This window comes from Stegastes partitus, unplaced genomic scaffold (genome assembly GCF_000690725.1).
Source record: "Stegastes partitus isolate 25-593 unplaced genomic scaffold, Stegastes_partitus-1.0.2 Scaffold857, whole genome shotgun sequence".
NCBI classification, from domain to species: Eukaryota; Metazoa; Chordata; class Actinopteri; family Pomacentridae; genus Stegastes; species Stegastes partitus.
This window is the reverse complement of record NW_007578588.1, coordinates 129,745-148,256: the sequence shown is the minus strand read 5'-3', so window position 1 is coordinate 148,256 and position 18,512 is coordinate 129,745. Positions and strand designations below refer to the sequence as shown.

Genomic DNA, 18,512 nt, shown 5'->3' with positions numbered 1-18,512 from the left:
GAATCATGGAGGTTTCAGGATAATGGATGTGGCAGCTGTTTTCTTCTAAACCCTTCATCAGCTCCGATTCCCACCCTGTGGTTGTGTGCCTCTGCCAGCCAGGTGCAGTTTCCAGCCAGGTGCAGTTTCCATCCAGGTCTTGTTTTGTCATAACTAGCGTATGACAGTGACTTCCACCACCGCGATCTAATCAGCACATCTCCAAGGGAATGTTTGTTCAGCGGGATGGGACGGAGCGCCGACCCGGCAGCGCCTCTGGCTGTGGATGGTGTAAACACACTGGTTCAGAGGTACCGCTGGCACACGCTCACCTTCGAAAACGAGAAAAGAAGGATGTATTTTCCATGAGCTCCAAACCAACACTCGCTGGCCACCGACTGTATGTGAAAATGGAGGAACCCGCTATGATGTCACCCGTAGGTTTCCTGAACAGGGGTTTGAAGCTTAGGCCCAATCCCAGCCTCCACCTGGAAGCTGAAGCACTAAACCCTCAGACTTAGCGTAACAGCACAGCTTCTAATGGGAGGAACTGGACACAAGGCATCCCCATGTTTAAAGAAAACAGGAACCTGACCTTCTCCATCTATCTGCTGTCCATCACTTGCGCTATGTGACGTTACAGTGTTTTAGCAAACTGCCAAAAGTCAGGGGAGCCATAAACGTGTATGTCCAGGGAGATGTTTGACTGAAATGACAAACAACTCTACAAATGTTCCCCCCAGCCGTCACTTTGACATGACGTAACCCTCCCTGCACCATCTCTATGTGGACTCACAGAAAGGTGCTCAAGAGCAGCAGAACGTTGTCATCAGGTGGTCTGACAGCTGGACAGCCCTGAGCCATAGTGGGACGGCTGGGCTTAGTGTGGTGGCTCTGGCTGCCGACCTCTTGTCAACGCCTGACTCCTGTTAACTCCCTGCTAGTGTAATCAGCTACTGATGAGCCAAGATGTGGAGCCTGAATGGAGCTGAGGTGGGCCAATCAGCTGTGAGTTAGGCACAACTTTAAGCCTTGATGCAGTTCAGAGAGGTGAGTTATAGGTAAAGCCCCACTTGTAGGGCCGCCATGAATGTAGAAACCAAAACCATTATTTACACTCGGCGCTAAACGTGTTTATTTCTGGTGTGACACTGGGCGTTTTACATGACGCTCTATGGTTTTTATTGTTATTTTTATTATCCATCCATCCATTTTCTATACACCGCTTAATCCTCATTAGGGTCGCGGGGGGGCTGGAGCCTATCCCAGCCGACTCAGGGTGAAGGCAGGTTCACCTGGACAGGTAACCAGTCTATCACAGGGCTACACTTAGAGACAGACAACCAAGCACACTCACATTCACACCTACGGACAATTTACAATCACCAATTAACCTCAGCATGTTTCTGGACTGTGGGAGGAAGCCGGAGAACCCGGAGAGAACCCACGCTGCACGGGGAGAACATGGAGACTCCACGCAGGAAGATCCCGGGTGTCCTCACCGGGACGCCAACCGGCGACCTTCTAGCTGTGAGGCAACAGTGCTACCAACTGCGCCACCTTGCAGCACTATTTTATTATGATATAGGGAATAACTCGTTCTTGGAGCCAACCTCAAGTGGTCATCTGAGGAACTGCAGTTTCGGACACAACAGTGGCTCGTCACACTTCAACAGTTGAATCGTTTGAAATAAAAGTTTTGGTGTCGTATCGACCGTCGCCTGGACAGCAACGTAAGCGTTTCTTTTCATAAATCTCCCCATCTTGCTAACCCTAACCCTAATAGATTGGACTGAACCACACCGGGGGCTGATTAGTGGAAATGGGGAAAGAAAACCCCTCTTCCCGTTTTCCCCTGAGTCGTGTGTGTTGGGGGATGTCCTGTAAGACGTGCTGCTTGTTTGAATGTCAGGAGGCTGCTTTTCTCATTGGATGGATTCATTCCAGTACCGTCTTGCTATGTGTAGCTTTTCAAGTCAGCAAGTGAACTTGTTTCAGCTTGTGCTCTGACAGCACTCCCACTCTGGCTGTGGTGGTGCCTGGACGGTGGTTTCACCTTCATGCATCTCGACATCCTGTAGACGTCTCAGAGCAGCTCTGTAGCAGGAGCTCAGGGTGCATCAGGGCTGTTTGCCTGGAACCAAGCAGTGCACGTGACGATTCATTAGAGCGGCTTGTTCACACTACAGCTTGAGACCAGAGCACAGCTGCTGGTTTCTCATGGTGTTGACGCCATCCCTTTGCAGACTCTCATGTGTGGATGGTTCACTTTGTCTTTTCTGGCAACTGAAATCAATCACACGCAGGAGCAAACACAGCAGCAGCAGCCGGAGCCGAGGAAGAAGCAGGAGGCCGAACTGGACCAGCAGCCAAATCAGCAGTTGCAGCAGAGACGGAAGAAGAAATTGATTCGTGTTAGTATACAGCGTAACACACACATGTGAACGCTTGGAGAAAGGAGACCATGATTGAGTTGGGCGTGAGGCAGCGGTCTGATGAAGCTCTGAGAGGTGAGTGTGTTGTTGCAGTATCACAGAATCACCAGCTTCTATCGCCAAAAGATGCCAATAAATCATGATCCAGTCTCTGCTGTGTCAGAGAAAGCTTCCTTTTGACTCAGTTATTGCTGCCAGACAGCATTTAACAACATGGAGCACAAATGATGAGGCACCAGCTCATGACAGCAGTCTGAAGGAGATGCATCACTGTTTGGAAACGGTTCGATGTTCCAACACCACACTGGGATAGTTTTTTCCTTTTTTCTTCTGGTTTGGTGCCACTTTCTACGACACACTTCAGAGGGTTAACATTTTCTTTAGAAGCTTACTTAAAGTTTGATGAATGCTTTACCAATGCTTTGTAAAGCAGTTATTCTGACAACAACATGTGCTGACTGGTCCATATGATGATCTCCACAACAAGGTTTATTGAGCACATTTAAGAGCCAAAGTGCTTCCAGTAGACAAAAATGAAAGTTCAGGCCCTACAGTGTTCTTTATGTTGTGTATTTACTGCAGTAATTTAAATATAAAGGATTAACGCTCTGAAAACTATTGAACAGAGAACTTTCCTTGACTGTGATCAATACTAACCCTTCAGTATTATTAACTACAGACACATTTATAAAGAAAGAAAAACATGAAAATCCAACAAATCCAAAGATTCCCCAGAGTCTCCTTCACAAAGCTCTGGTTTTTATTTTTCTCAGACGGATTTTAATGTGAAAGGTTTACAATGAGCAGGATGGACAGAAGGTGCTAGAACACGCTGCAGTCGCCCTCCGGGCCAGCAGGCCTCCACGCTGCCGTGTGTCTACCTTTATTTGTCCACGAAGAAGAGTGTCTAGGACCGCCTTCATCCGGGGACGCAGCTTCCTTTCTGCCCGTCTGCCCTCCGAGTGAACACGCGTCCACCCGACCAGCCCAAGTGAGTGTCTTTTCTCTTGTCCTTAGCGCAGTAGCTCCTGGGAGAAGAGCCCCAGGAGACAACAAATAAGTGAACTTTAAAGCCCAGCAGTCAGAAAGCCTCAAAGATGCAGCTCTGCGGAGTTATTTCCTGTTGCTAAGATGCTAAGCTAGCTGGTAGCACGCGCCGCCACATGGACGTGAGAGCGGCTGCTGGTCTGGTTCCAGTTTGCCAGAGCAGCTGAAGGCAGAAACCAGTAGAGATCTTGTAAATGCTAGGAGATACGGGCTCTCGTTGGCGGCTGCTGATCCGTCCGGTGTTGTAGGCCCAGACAGCACTGGTCGCTGTGGATGGAGGAGAAGGTCCATGAGTCCGGTGCCGGTCCGTCTCTGTGCTTCTGTTAGTGGACTGCTGCCATGAGTCCACGTGGAGCTGGTAGTCCATACAGTCAGAGCTTCACTCTGGATAAAGAGAGTTTCTGTGCATGTTCCTGACTTGAGTTGTTCATGAAGGACCAGAAGCTTCATCCTGGTCCTGCCAGACTGGACAGGAGCACCGGTCCAGGACTTAGAGGACATGCTGGATTTATTGTACATTGAAGTCGGTTTTAGCTTCTGCACTGTTGGAAATTGTTCTGTGCAGCAGTTGAGGAAACTTGTCAGTGTTTGAGGTATCTGTCTGACTCTTCCTTCTGTCCTGTTCCAGGATGCGTTACGTTGCTGCTTACCTGCTCGCTGCCCTGGGCGGCAACGAGAGTCCTGAGGCCAAGGACATCAAGAAGATCCTGGAGAGCGTCGGCATCGAGTCTGATGACACACGTCTGGACAAGGTAGAGCCGCCTGCTGTCGGCCTGCAGCTTCACCAGCAGCTGCTCTCCGGCCCGAATAACCTGGTGTGTCTCTCTGCAGGTCATCACTGAGCTGAAGGGCAAGAACGTGAACGAGGTGATCGCCAGCGGTGAGTGTTGCCCTGGTCAGGATGTTGGTGCCTGTTGGTGTGTAGGGATGGATTTAGTTTGTCTCCTCAGAGCTGATAGAAGGCTCTTGAACAGGTGGTTGGTGACAAACAGAAGAAGAGGTGGAAGCAGTTCAGGGATCTGAGCAGCGCTCGCTCCCAGAACTGGACTCAGCAGCAGAACTGGGACTGCCTGTTAGAAAAACATGAGATGCACAGTTTGTTGATATATTCCCAGTTTTACTGTCGGAAGTCCCAAACTACAAGGAATCGGTTGTTTTTAAGCATTAACACGTAGACCTGGTCTCTCTAAATACGATTCACAACCCATCTGTGGACAGGAACTGTGGTGGGCCGTTATTTACACCTCGTTCAAGCTGGGCAGGATTCAGGTTGCACCTTTGGGCTGGATATGAACCTTCAGGGGGAGTCATCAGCTGTGTAGCTGTACTGAAGCGTAAATGAACAAAGATGAGACCAGTAAAGACTCCATGAATCAGATTATCACGATGCAACCAAACGGCCGGATGATGTCGGATAGAGATGCTGTTCCTGCCCTCTGTCCTGTTTGACTGCTGAGTGTCCGTGTTATCACTTGAGCTTCATGTCTGCCAACTTGTGTCTCCTCAGGTTACGGTAAGCTGGCCAGCATGCCAGCAGGCGGCGCCGTAGCTGTGGCCAGCTCTGCAGCTGCTGGCTCAGGTGGAGCCGCAGCTCCTGCTGCAGGTGAGCATTGCAGCTTAGCACCTTGTTGTCAGCATCAGTGGCGCTTGGCACGCTGCCTTCACCTCGGATGTAAACAGGACGACGTGCAGCCCACGATGTTTATGCTTCACACACATAAATGATGCACATGTACATACTTACTATCCTGAACCACACGCCTACAAAATCCTGTAGGTCCAGTTTATGCTCTGAGTGGAGCATTGTGGAAAAATGTGTCGTAACTGGGATCTCTGTTGGAAGAACAGTGACTTCACATGAATCCTGCAACACGTCACAAACCCGCCGGTAACGGGACCACTTCAGTCCAGCTCATGGTCTGGGTTCCGTCAGTGACCTAAAAGCAAGTAAACGTGTCACCGTGGTGACGGCGGGAAATAATCTGAAGCGCTTGTTGTTTTGCAGCTGCTGAGGACAAGAAGAAGGAGGAGAAGAAGGAGGAGTCTGAGGAGTCCGATGACGACATGGGATTCGGCCTGTTCGACTAAACTTCTTCATCTGATGAATAAAGTTTATAAAAAAACACTCAAAGCCTTTTCTGTCTTTAATTTCTGCTGAAGGTTGTTTGCAGCGTGAGCGTTCTCGTTTTCAGGGGCAGAAAGGTGTGAGATGGTTGTGGAGGAACCGGTGACATCCCAGGATGTTAAAATCTGAAACCTGAACATTCAGTGACGGCTTCATGCACGCGCAGCGTTCTGATGACTGGTACCAACGTGATGCATGTAACAGATCCAAGTGCACAGTAGATGGCGCTGTTCACTGTTTCACTACAAAAGGGGTCCCGCTGTTGTCACTCTTCCTGATTGTTCATGGGGACAGACAGCCGCTGGTGGTGGTGGCGCCTCCGTTACTGCTACAGGTGAAGCGCTGCCGTCGGAGCTGCTCGTGCTCGTTTAAGCATCAGCTGCAGGGCCAGAAGTCAAGATGGATCGGATAGTTTGTAGACCAACATGGCGACAGGTGACATGGAGAGGAGGCACCTGTTGCTATGACAACTCATGCTGAACACCAATAGAGTTCGTCTACATGCCTCTCAGTCTGAGCCTTACACACATATTCAACCTTTCATGCACAAGCTTATTTTGAAACCAACAGATGTGTGACTCCAGAGATCAGGGCACATCTATACCACATTTAAATGTCAGCTTTGATTCATAAGAATTTCTAGGACTTCAGAAGGAGACAAACATTGCTCCAGCTCAGGACTGATAATGCGCTACGACAAGAAAGCACAAACTCTCCATAGTTAGCGTTAGTCAGGTCAGTCCGTTTCTGTAGTTCACTGGGTTCAAGGTGAACACCATGAATGTCAATGATTCTTCTTCTTTAAGCCGCTTCCTCACTTCAGGAGACCAACTTCATGTTCACCTGTTTTGCTTTTAAGTTGTTGAATTCGAGCAGCTGTTACAAAACAGTTTCCCTGATTAATCAAGTTCTTCCCACTGTATAAGGAAGCCCAGACAGCTGAGTGCAGCGCCACACGGTGGTCACACTGCTCAATAACCATCGAAGACAACAGATAAAGTTAGACCTGGATGGGTACGACTGGGTTAAAACTAACAAACAGAATTAAATCAGACTTCATTGTGTGCTCTATGTTCTAATCCAGAAGTCTAATAAGGTTCCGATTTTTATTGTTGGACCTCCAGCAGCGACAAGAGAAAGATGTGCTCCTCAGCTAACCCGGGCATATCTGCCTCACCATCCTGCAGTAGGTGCTGCAATCATTTATTAATAATAACAATAATAATTTCCTATTCTAGGCCCAACTTTCTTAACAAATACAATAAACCCTGTTTAAGTTCTTTTTACTAAAAAATTTTATTTAGAGGGCTGCAAGGTGGCTCAGTTGGTAGCACTATTGCCTCACAGCTAGAAGGTCGCCGGTTCGCGTCCCGGTGAGGGACACCCGGGATCTTCCTGCGTGGAGTCTCCATGTTCTCCCCGTGCAGCGTGGGTTCTCTCCGGGTTCTCCGGCTTCCTCCCACAGTCCAGAAACATGCTGAGGTTAATTGGTGATTGTAAATTGTCCGTAGGTGTGAATGTGAGTGTGCTTGGTTGTCTGTCTCTAAGTGTAGCCCTGTGATAGACTGGTTACCTGTCCAGGTGAACCTGCCTTCACCCTGAGTCAGCTGGGATAGGCTCCGCCCCCCATGACCCTAGTGAGGATTAAGCGGTGTGTAGACAATGGATGGATGGATGTTATTTAGCCAACTTCACGTGTTCCCCTACGTCTGAGACCAAACACTTGTAGAATAGAAAAATACTTTATTTATCCCAGTCTGGGAAATTACTGTGGTACAGCAGCAGCAAGAAAAAACACCAGTCACAACAGAAAAAGAGCTAAAGTTAAACATTTAAAAAAAAAATTCAAAATAAAAATAAGTGAATAAAATAAAACAACTGTACAAAATGTGCAAATTGAAAAAACAGTGCAAAGACAGAGAGCTGAGAAGGCTCTCTGCCAGACAGAGGTGAGGTGTTGTTCAGGGTTACTGCTCTGGGCAGGAATGATTTCCTGTAACGGTCCTTGTGACAGCGGAGCACATATTGTCCACATATTACTGAACTCACTCAGAGTAACTGCAGGAAGATGCACAACGTACCATCATCAGTAACAGTGTCCTTACAACTGGATCTGGCACTGGGTCCGTTTTCAGGACATGGTCTAAAATCTGAGGGAGAAAACCGTGGCCTGTCTTACAGCACACGTTATAAGAACTAATCCATCCATCCATCATCTATACACTGCTTAACCCTCACGAGGGTCGAGGGGGGCTGGAGCCCAACTCATATGGTGACTGTTTACCTGAAAGAACCTCATGACTACGTAGCAGACAGTGAACCAGATGTCTTTGGCATCCTGGTTAACTTGCCTTTATAGTGACAGAACAAGCTTAAATGATTAACTTTTATCACCACAGCTCCTGCTGTGTGTCAATGAGCCCGTTAGTCAGGCTCTGGTGCCGTCATGTGGCGATTACTTAATCCCCAACTTTCTAACTTTGCTAATGTCATGATAAAAAAGACACGCAGAGATGAGTCATTTCATGTTGTGAAAGCTGAGTTAGCGGATAAGTTGAAGCTGTAGAGATAGTTCGTCCTCAACTTATAAATAAACTTGATTTGTCTGTCAAGCCTCCAATACTAAAGAGTCTTTTAAAATAAATGAGCTAGTTCGAGCCGCCACTAACTTGTTTGTTTGGGGGGATTCAAATTTAATTTGCTCTTCAATTTTCTGACATGTCCTTGTCACAGAAGTCCTAAACAGGGTTCAGGTGTTTTTTCTAAAAACAAACACTTGGTTCATGAAGGACTTAGAATAGTGAAAAAAGAAAAAACTGAAAAAAAAAAACTGTCACAAGGCTCTGCATTAAAAGTTTGAAGTATTTCCAACAAGCTGTACTTTAGCGTGTACAGTGAGCACACGCCTGTGCAATAACAGCTGAATTTCAAACGATTTTTAAATCGCATTGCCTCTCAGGAATTCAGTTATTTCTAAATTGATAAGTGGAACATTTCCTTATGAACAATCAAAAACAAAAAAACTTTACAAAGAATATGCTGGGTGGGAAAAAAACAGGCCCACAAATAGAAAGTTAAGCCAACAAAGTGAAGACTGCAGTGATTCCTGAGAATCTCACTAAAACACAAACGAGTGCTGCTGAACAAAACCTTTTCTTTCTATGGGCTGTGTCTATCCGTGTCAGGGCTCCAAGTAGCAAAAAAATGCCACAGGAAGTGAAAAAACCCAATTGTGAGACTTCAAAAATGATAGCAAAGGTTTGGTGACCAACTAAAAACCAGTGGAAACACAAATCATTGCCGCCACAGTCGTCCTCCTGATAGGACACCACAGACTGTACTCGCCTTGCACAATGTCGCTCTAAAAAAACAGATGAGCAAGTGCTTTAGACTCGACGCAGCAGTTCAGTGGAATCAGTGTTCCCGGCATGTATTGCATAACATCCACATGTATGAATGCGATTCCGCTTTTGTTTGACCTCTTCAGTGCAAAACTGCAACTGAAATTTTGCAAAAGAACATGAAAAAGAAACCACCAAAATCACAGAGTTTCTAAAGAAGAAAAAGCAGGAAACTGTGGCTGATCCAGTGTCACCGGTCCTGAACCCAACAGAAACCAGTTTTAAAGAGAACGTCTCACAGCAGCAACACGACAAAGATCTGACAGGATGAGCTGGAAACACACCGGTTGTGTTCTGTGATCATGAAATGTGCTAGAGGGCTCCTTTCTGAGGGTTCTGTTATGTTCTTGGCTTCTAGGATGTGTGCTGCTGGAGGTGGACCTTCACCTGCTTTGTGCTGTTCCATAGTTCAGTTCATGGTGATATATATATTTTAGATCAGTCTCATATGTACACATACAGTCTGCTGCAGTAAACATTAGATCACAACACACTCGAGCTTTATTGTAAAACTAAATGTAGAACCTGGAGGGCAGCTTCCAGCTTGACCAACACAAACGTGGGATGAATGCAGGTTTTATGTTGCTCTCATCCTAAATGCAACATAAATGATAGACATGACTTACAGAATTATTATTCGTATTTCAATATTTGTAACGGTTTAATTATTGCCCAGTAATTTTAAATGAAGGGGCATAAGACAAAGTTATAACTTTACTATCATTTTATTGTCATTGATGTTGAAATTCTTGACTTAATCTTAAATCAGCACGTATCACGGATACTGAACCTACGGTAGCGAGGAATTCATCACAAGTTTGACTCTTAGAATTTCACATATTACAAACACTGCTCATGTTTTTGTTTAGATGCCTGGATAACCGCCCCCATGACTGGAGAAAACAGTAAAAAAAAATAATCATATTCATGTAAAATGAACACAGAATCTGATTTTTATTGTCAAAATATGACATCATCATACCTCCAAACCACTTTTTTCCAGATTTCCTCAGACCAACAAAAGCATTTCAGTGCCAGTTAAAGATGAGTAACGGCAGCATCATCCACGGACATCCCTGGAAGCTGATGACCCAGTGGTCAGGAGGGGAACGATGAAGGAGGAGACTTAATCCCCGATTTATCTGTTTGAGGTAATTTATGTGTTGAATTCAAAGTCTGATCTGATGATGTGCTAAACGGTGTCCCATAAGTGACCGGGAGCGAACATCCTTACATCTGTACTTGCTCTGTGCCCTCCAGCAGCAGTCCAGTGGTTTGCAAAGGACCAGTTCATGTCACGTGTTTTCCACTTGCCAAAGAGGGACTGGAGCCCCTTCAATGTGCCTAAGAAGACATCAGGAGGACTGATGTCATTGAGCAGGGTCATATTTTGAGATTAATTGCATTAATTACTTGTATAACAGCGCTCTACCCTGCTGGGCCGGACAGAATCAGGTGGAACTTACAGAGACTGGACACAGAACGCGGTACCTCCAGCCCGGTGCTGATCTCCAGTCAGTGGCATGAATTAGAAAAACTCACGTAAACAAGTGTACGTGCGTCACGTGCTTTGTTACTATGGTTGCTGCTCAGCCTGTACGCCCCGCCCTCTTCCTTAGTGACGTCACGGCCCATACCATCTGGCTTATGTGGGGACGCTCGGGCCACGAACTCAGACGATCCTCTCGCTAGCGGACGGTGAAGGTTACCTGCTTCAACAGTGCTTGAACGGAAACCTTTGAACTGTCTTCAGACCCCGCAAGACGGCAGCAGCCACTTCCACCGACAGCGTCCAATACTCCGACTTCACGCACGGTCAGCGTCAGCTAGCTCGGCTGTCCGACACACTTAGCTTGGAAGCTAACTGTTTGTTTTGCTAACGGGGCGCGCGGACAGCTTTGACCTCCTCTCGAGACGACCTGCCAGGAACACTGGTAAGAACACACCTGTACGTCTCGAGTCTTCGCATATGTGTGTGTCTGTGTGTAGCTTTTGGACCAGCACCGAGCTCTGCGATGGTGCTGGTCCGTGTCCAGCTAGCAGCCCTGGTTCCGTTCATCACCTTGCCGCCAGTGGGCCGTGGCGCAGTTGGCTGTCCAGACTCTGCGCAGTCTTTTCAGCGCCAGGCATGGTCCAGAACAGCCCGGGACCTCCTCAGCAGAACCGGGTTTTATATTTAGGTGTCGTCAGACCTTCCGGTGCCACACGAGTCGCCGTTAACGCGACTCTTCGAGCAGGCGAAGGAACCGCTGGACGTTTCTGGACTGGTTCTGGTTGCTGGCTCCGTGGTGAGATGCTGCCTGACAGAACAACAGGAATCCGGGCCACACCAGCTCAGGAAATGGCCGGTTGGAGCATGAAACCCGGAACCACGGCCTCCAGCTCTGGTTCTGCTTCAGACGCTCAGCAGCACACCCACAGATGGTTCTGAACCCGTCACAAGGGTCCGTGGTGTGAGGTTCGGGTTAGGGTCCGAAGCTCTCAGTTCCAGTCCCGAACATCTGTAGCTTCAGAATGGTACCGGCAGCTGTGAAAAGACTGGACTAGAATCAGAATTCTGATCAACAGAATCGCCATCGGTACCAAGTGAGGCTACACATGTCGGGATTAGTTCTGGTGCATAGCCGTGACCATGAAGTCAGGAGGCAACAGACACAGGTCCACATGAGACAACAGCATGCGCAGTGTGTGGACGGTACCGACAGTCCGTCTGGTGTTCTATGTGGGGATGAGCAGAACACGAGCCGTAGAACTGTGCATATACGGCTCGGCTCATTTTACAGCCTGAGTGGTATTGTCGGTAATCTCAAACCCAAACTCCTGTATTCAGGTTCCGATAACGCACCGCAGAGACAACGGTTCAGTTCTGTTCAGTAGAGGACTGCCGTGGCGACCCGGTCCATCTTCACGTTGTCTAAATATTCAAAGAGTACTCAGATATTTTTTCTAGATGGTAATTGTGATCTTTCCTTTTTTTCCAGAACCATGAGTTCCCAAGTGAGACAGAACTTCCATCAGGACTGCGAGGCTGCGATCAACAGGCAGATCAACCTGGAGCTGTACGCCTCCTACGTCTACCTGTCCATGGTGAGAGTCGGGCCGGTCGACCCGTGATAAGGAAGCAGAGGGTCAGCTGGACAGGAGCAGATAGTGGGACAGGGAGAAGTGGTGAATGAAGGGGAACTGTGTCTGTCTGTTGTTATGGAGAAGTGATGACAGCTGCTTATAAACAGATGGACCGTGGTTCCGTAGCTGTAGTGCTGCGTGTTCTTATCCACCATCCATGTGGTCAGTGTGCCGACAACACGCGTGTGGCCGTCTGGATGAGCAGCGTACGGCCATCACACCGTCTCCACAGCAGTATGAACTCACTACACCTGTGAGTGAGTGGATGTTAGATATCTGCTGTTTGAACGTTGTGTCGCTGAGCAATAGAACAAAGGTTGAAGTTCCCTCTGAGATGGCACACAGACAAGTGCAGAGGGTACGATGCCTCCTCCGTCGCTCACCCTCATTAAATGCTGTTCTGTTCGTTTATGGCTCATTGTAGCTGCGTGGAGGAACGAGTGCATCCACCTGTCGTGTTTCAGACACGTTGAAGCCATGTCGGCCTCACGTGAACGACTTGACGAGTTCCAGCAGCACCAACATTTCCCTCTTTGCTCCTCACAGGCATACTACTTCGACCGGGACGACCAGGCGTTGGCCAACTTCGCCAAGTTCTTCCGCGACCAGTCGCACGAGGAGCGCGAGCACGCTGAGAAGCTGATGAAACTACAGAACCAGAGGGGGGGAAGGATCTTCCTACAAGACATCAGGGTATGGGCTTTGAAAATAAATGCAGCGTAAGGTGTGTTTTAACCTCCGCCTGGGTGTGAGACTGTTCTGGGCTATCATAAGGCCCAGATAGCGAGGGCAGTGTAAGCCCGACCCGATAGAGAGGGCGTGAGTGTGCCGTGCCGCTTATCTTCTTTGGCCACGCAAACACAACCCCCGAGCTTGAGTAAAACGTTAAACTGCAAACCCGCTTCGTAGTATTCAGAAAGCCTGCTGTCTGGATCGGGTCGTTGACCTCCTGCGGCTCATGACTGAGTGTCCCATCGCTGTGTTGCAGAAGCCAGACAGGGACGAGTGGGGCAGCGGCGTCGAGGCTCTTGAATGCGCCCTGCAGCTTGAGAAGAGCGTGAACCAGTCGCTGCTCGACTTGCACAAGCTCTGCTCCGATCACAACGACCCACATGTGAGTATGAAGTGTGGCTGGACGGCTGCAAAGCACCATAAAGGTTTTAGTTGGTGAGAACCAGTCCCAGATCTTCAACAGTAAGGTATCACTTATTAGAACAGGCATGTTTAAGGACTTTGAAACTGCTGAAGACGTCTGAGTTGTACAGAAATCAGATTGTTTATCTACAAATTCTGCACATTTTAACGTTTAGTTGTGCAACATGTGATGTGGTCTGTGTCGCATGGTTTAACGTAAACCCGCTCTGCGGCAGACTCCATCTGACTCGGCTGTCGCAGTATTCATGCCAAGTTTCTTGTGACAGAGCCACAAGTGTCTGAACCGCTCCAGAACATCCTCGTCTGATAGTCTGGAAAGAATTATCACTCGATGCAAGATGACAATACAGAGATTCAGTTTTGTCAGTTTAGGTGCCAGAGCTCTTTTCTTTTAAAACAAAACTCTTTCTTTCAGATGTGTGATTTCATCGAGACGCACTACCTGGACGAGCAGGTGAAGTCCATCAAAGAGCTGGCGGACTGGGTGACCAACCTGCGCCGCATGGGCGCCCCGCAGAACGGCATGGCAGAGTACCTGTTCGACAAACATACTCTGGGCAAAGAGAGCAGCTAAATCCCTCCACACCACATTTCTAAACGCTTCTATATGTATGTTTGTATCTTGCTTTTCACGCCATCTGCATGATCCTGGCTCGTCATTTCAGCGTCCCATTTTATTCATGTCATTAGCGCCGTTTCCTCCACTTCTATGAACCCTGTGAGCTGGTGTGTTCACAGCCTGCTCCGTCCTTCACCTCGCGCTCTGCTACGCTCCTTCATTAATGCGTTTGCTGTGTTTTATGCCAGGAGTTGTTAATCCGACCAAATAAATGGAACCCTCTGGATTCTGATGGCTTTTGTTTCTTGTGCAGATGTTTGGTCTAAATTAAGCTCCATAACTGAAACTGTCACCAGCGATCTCTTTCACTTCCATCACCACACAAAAAACGGAACTGGGCAGCCAGTTAACACCTTTGGGTAAAAGTCTTATGCAAATCCCAGTAATGGGGCTTTTTATTCTCACAACTTCAACATTTTTAGACCTCTGGCTGTTCTCATTGTGTTAAATGGAGAACAAAGGTTTTGGTAGTTCAAGAAAACTCCAACCCAAGCAGGAACATAATCACTGTGTTTATCTGACCGTGAAGAACATGACGACAGTTTTCCTCAGAGCCTGTGGTCTCCAGAAAGTGTACACCAGAGCTCCTGAGTAAGCAGCTCGATGTGGAGCTAAGTAGTACCGTCGGCCGTCGGGCCTCCACGGCTCCCTGAAGCATTAGTGGCAAACAGGAGCTCCTAAAGCTGCTGCTTGTTTTTCTGAAGAGCTTTAACAGTAAATCACGGAACGTCCACCTCGGACTCATTCTTTCCATAACAACATGTTGTAAGAGCGAGCCTGCGTCACCAGGAGTTCCCCGTTCTGTGATCCAGACGTGTTTTTGTCACGGATGCAGGAGTGGGTCCCTCTAGTGGTGGCTGAATGAACACCACAACCAGCAGCACTGAGTCCTGGCTGGTCAACCAGCTTCTACCCAACGAACAGCCCTACTGGAGGCTGAGAAGCAGTGACTGGACCGCTTCACCACACTGTGCTCTGGTACTGTGTTCTCTATTCGGGTTTCACCTACAAGTCAAAAACTAGCACCCTATCTGGAAAACCGAACAGAAGAGCACATATTTAAAGGTTACACCGTTGTTATGCAGATCAGCCCTTTTCCTCTGAAACAGATCGACGTGTCTTCCTGCATCAGTGAAACTAGAAATGTGTCGTGATCGTGCTTAAAAATGATCAAACATCACAAATTGTGCATTTTGTATGACACTGAGCACAGTGTAGGCCTTTGATAGGTCTGAAACTGCTTCTAAATATTCAACATGTTCTCTTCAGCTCCCTGCAGGATGCATGGAGTCGGTCTAACAGCTGTGACGCTCTCATTGCTTTTAAAGTAATGCAGTCCTTTATTATTTACACTATTTGTCAGGTGACCAACCTGAATAACAACAACAAACAGTAGAAACCAGAAGGTTACATCCACTGTATGAACAGACACACGATCTTTATTTTCTCACCGTCTGACGTTAAATCAGACAAAACGGTTCCTGTTTCAGGTCAGTCAGGATCACCAACACGATTTATATTTGCTAGAATCTTTTATGACTTTCTTCAGAAGTTTCCATCCATCCATCTCCTCCGTATCTGCCAGCGCTGACATGGGTCAAACGTTCTGGCAGCAGTTTGCTAGTAAGGATGAAGTACAAGAGATATTTTTGTAATGCTTTTTAATAAAGTTTTAGCACAAAGCCAACGGCAACGTGGGTGAAAACTCACCCAAAGAGCACTTCACAGAAACATTTCATGGCAGGAATAAGGCTCAGACTGTGATGCAGTGACAGGAAAGCATCACATTACTGCGTTACACACAAACGTACTGCCATCGCAGCGTTGCAGCTTCAGTCACGAAGCATCCACTGGAACTACCAAAACACCAACCACACTATCGTTTATTCTGACCCAAACAGGAAAGTAAAGAACAGAAGTGAAACAGAATTGGAAGAACAATGTGCCTGAAAAGAGAAGTGCTCTAAGGAAGAGCTGTTATCATGACCACATATCACACTGTTGTGGAAGATAGAAATGTGGATCAACATCTCCCATGATTCCTGCCAGATGGAGATGTTCACGCTTCTTCCAGCTCCACCAGCACACCGTCACAGTCTTTAGGATGAAGAAACATGACAGGTTTGCCGTGAGCGCCTATCCGGGGCTCCGCTGACAGAGTTCTGATGTTCTTTGCTTTCAGGTCGGCTATTGCAGCGTTAATGTCGTCTACCTGCAGCCAAGAGGACAACTCTGTCAACTGTTCGTCTTCTACAATTCGCGTGTTGCACATTTCATCATATTTTACCATAAAGTATGACTCGCACTGCGTTTGCTGTGTCCAAGCACAGAGAGGTTTAGCTTTGGTTTCAGAACACTGGACCTCCTCCTGCTACCAGCTCACCCAGAACACATGCTCTCAGTGAACGTCAGGACTGATCAACAACAGTTTAAGTAGCTTTACTGGAGAAGATTTATTATGAGGCTCATTTAAACGGATGGAAACGGGAATTTTCTGGAATATCCACACACAGAATAACGGTGCTTTTCTCTGACAAACTGCCGCCGCCGCGTTCCGTTAAACCTGAAAGGTTTCTGACCGACTTCATGGAGGAACGGCTTCAGTGTGAACCTGGTCCAGAGAACATTAGAAACATTTTGAGGCTGGATTATTGAGGCCAACATCATCAATGACATTTGATCTTTGACTGTATAAATGCTGTGGACATCTAACAAGCTGCTGCCGTTTGTTCATAAACAATGTATAGTGGTTGTGTTTACAGCTTAGTTAACCAGATGCACCAAGTGTCCTTCTACTAAAAGGTAAACGCTGGCATTCCTTGTAAAGGTGCAGTCTCCAGACCTAAGACCCAAAAGAACACCTCTAGGACAGAGTAGAACAGCTGATTAATTAAAGCATAAAGGTCCTGCTATTTTTATGTTTTTGTAATTGATTGAATTTATAATTGTGACATTAGAGTATTTTCATGACACAGACTCATCAAACGCAGACAGAACTAACACTGATTGGATGGTGGATAATTGCTATTCAGGTGTGTACATGCCATCAGAGAACCAGGACACACCTGTGTTTTCCTGGTTTGACTGTCCGCTGTGATGCATGCTGACTCACTTGCACACATAAATGGAGCAGAGCCTTCATCACTGCTATTAGTGACATGACTCACCTGCTTCGTCACATAACAGCGTTCTGCATTGTCATGGTTACACAACGTCTCAGCCGAGGGTACAAGTGGGACCCACACAGTCCGCCAGGGTCCCTCTGACATGCTGACACTGCTGTCTCACCTCAATACAAATGTGATGCATCCCTCCAGACTTGTTCTTCTGCAAGAAGCCGGAGATGGGACTCTTCTCCCCCAAAGGATGGAGCAGCTCCAGCTTGGTGTTGCCGAGCTCCACGAACACCGTGTAGACACCGTGCTCGGGCAGGGGCACCTTGTCGCTGACTGTGGCCCCCAGCACATCCCGATACAGAGCCGTGGCCTTCTCCATGTCAGGCACGGCGATGGCGATGTGGTTCAGCCTCCCCAGCTTCCACAGGGATCCAGGAACGCCCTGATGGACGGGTGCCGTCGTTGAACGCGCCCTCAGGAGCGCGACACGAGAACATCTGGAAATGCCTGCCACTGAGTTAACAAATGAAAACACAGTGAGATGAACGGTAGCAGCTGTGTTGACATCAGTCCAGCAGAACCAAAGGTGACACCGAAGCTCTGGAAAAGTCTCCCTTCTCTTCTATCAGATCATGTCCCACTGCTGGCAGTTTAAAATCATTGTTAAAGGCTCACCTTTGCTCCTGCTTTCAGTTCTTCCTGAGGCTATCGAGCGGTTGCCTGATTTCACTTATTTCTCTCTGATGTGGTTTTAGTTCGAGCCCCTTTTTCTCACGGTGCCGACATGCTTTACCTGAGCCGTCCTGGTCTTATGGCCATCTGGACATCTATCTGGGCATTTCTGCCATGCATTTAGATTCATTACTGTAGTTAAAAGGAAACTGTGATCTGATATACGTCAGAAAGTGAAAGAAAGAAAGAAAACCTTGTATGCTTTTCTGGAGTCATGATTTTATTTCTAAAGTAGTCAGATTAATCCCCATCAATCATACCATAGGGTCACAGCTTCCATATTTACTAGTCAGATAAGGTTGTCTGCTATATGAGTCTTGTAGGGTTTCCATCTGTGATATCTGCCTTCATCATCACACAGACACCTGCTGGGTCTGAGCCTCGGTTCTTGTACCTGTCAGGGTGTGGCTGACTCTGTGCTGCATAAATACCAGTGGCTTCATTCCAGTGGCTGTTTCAACAAACAGGTAAAGCACATTCTGTACCAGCTCCTTCCAAACCTGCACTTAAAGTTAATGATGTTTACATATCGACCTAAAGACGAGTATTTATGGATGCACAAACTGAAATGTTATAGATGCATAAACGCACAATTTAACACACATTTCCTGATATTTGTGATGTTGTGGAATCTGCACTAGATTATAAAATAAAGAATTAAACCCATGTTTAGATAACATTCACATTCAGTGAAATGATCCCTGCTTCATGTACAAAGAAGCCAAATGTCACGGTTTAGACACAGATGACTAGAAGTTCCTATAGGATGGACTCTAT

At 47.3% G+C, this 18,512-nt stretch overlaps 3 protein-coding genes and 1 long non-coding RNA gene across 4 annotated transcripts in view; 2 read left to right on the top strand and 2 right to left on the bottom strand.

Moving 5' to 3' along the window:
• Nucleotides 1-3,301: 3,301 nt before the first annotated feature.
• Nucleotides 3,302-5,586, top strand: rplp2b (ribosomal protein, large P2 b). The gene is made up of 5 exons (XM_008293092.1): nucleotides 3,302-3,405; nucleotides 4,090-4,213; nucleotides 4,293-4,341; nucleotides 4,969-5,064; nucleotides 5,467-5,586. The coding sequence occupies exons 2-5, from the start codon at nucleotides 4,091-4,093 to the stop codon at nucleotides 5,547-5,549; spliced, it is 351 nt and encodes a 116-aa protein (XP_008291314.1). The 5' UTR covers nucleotides 3,302-3,405; nucleotide 4,090; the 3' UTR covers nucleotides 5,550-5,586.
• Nucleotides 5,504-8,716, bottom strand: LOC103365617 (uncharacterized). The gene is made up of 3 exons (XR_520623.1): nucleotides 8,706-8,716; nucleotides 8,593-8,609; nucleotides 5,504-5,586 (listed from the first exon to the last, which is right to left on the bottom strand). It is a non-coding gene; the product is annotated as an uncharacterized LOC103365617 (long non-coding RNA).
• A 1,905-nt stretch (nucleotides 8,717-10,621) lies between these two features.
• Nucleotides 10,622-14,119, top strand: LOC103365615 (ferritin, heavy subunit). The gene is made up of 5 exons (XM_008293091.1): nucleotides 10,622-10,921; nucleotides 11,969-12,074; nucleotides 12,660-12,806; nucleotides 13,102-13,227; nucleotides 13,684-14,119. The coding sequence occupies exons 2-5, from the start codon at nucleotides 11,973-11,975 to the stop codon at nucleotides 13,840-13,842; spliced, it is 534 nt and encodes a 177-aa protein (XP_008291313.1). The 5' UTR covers nucleotides 10,622-10,921; nucleotides 11,969-11,972; the 3' UTR covers nucleotides 13,843-14,119.
• Nucleotides 14,120-15,531: 1,412 nt separating this feature from the next.
• Nucleotides 15,532-18,512, bottom strand: part of mcee (methylmalonyl CoA epimerase) — a 3,812-nt gene continuing 831 nt past the window's right edge. The window contains exons 2-3 of the mRNA XM_008293090.1: nucleotides 17,176-17,516; nucleotides 15,532-16,099 (exon numbers count right to left, since the gene is read on the bottom strand). Coding sequence (XP_008291312.1) covers nucleotides 15,947-16,099; nucleotides 17,176-17,516 — 494 coding nt within the window. The 3' untranslated portion in view covers nucleotides 15,532-15,946. The remainder of the gene's footprint in view (nucleotides 16,100-17,175; nucleotides 17,517-18,512) is intronic.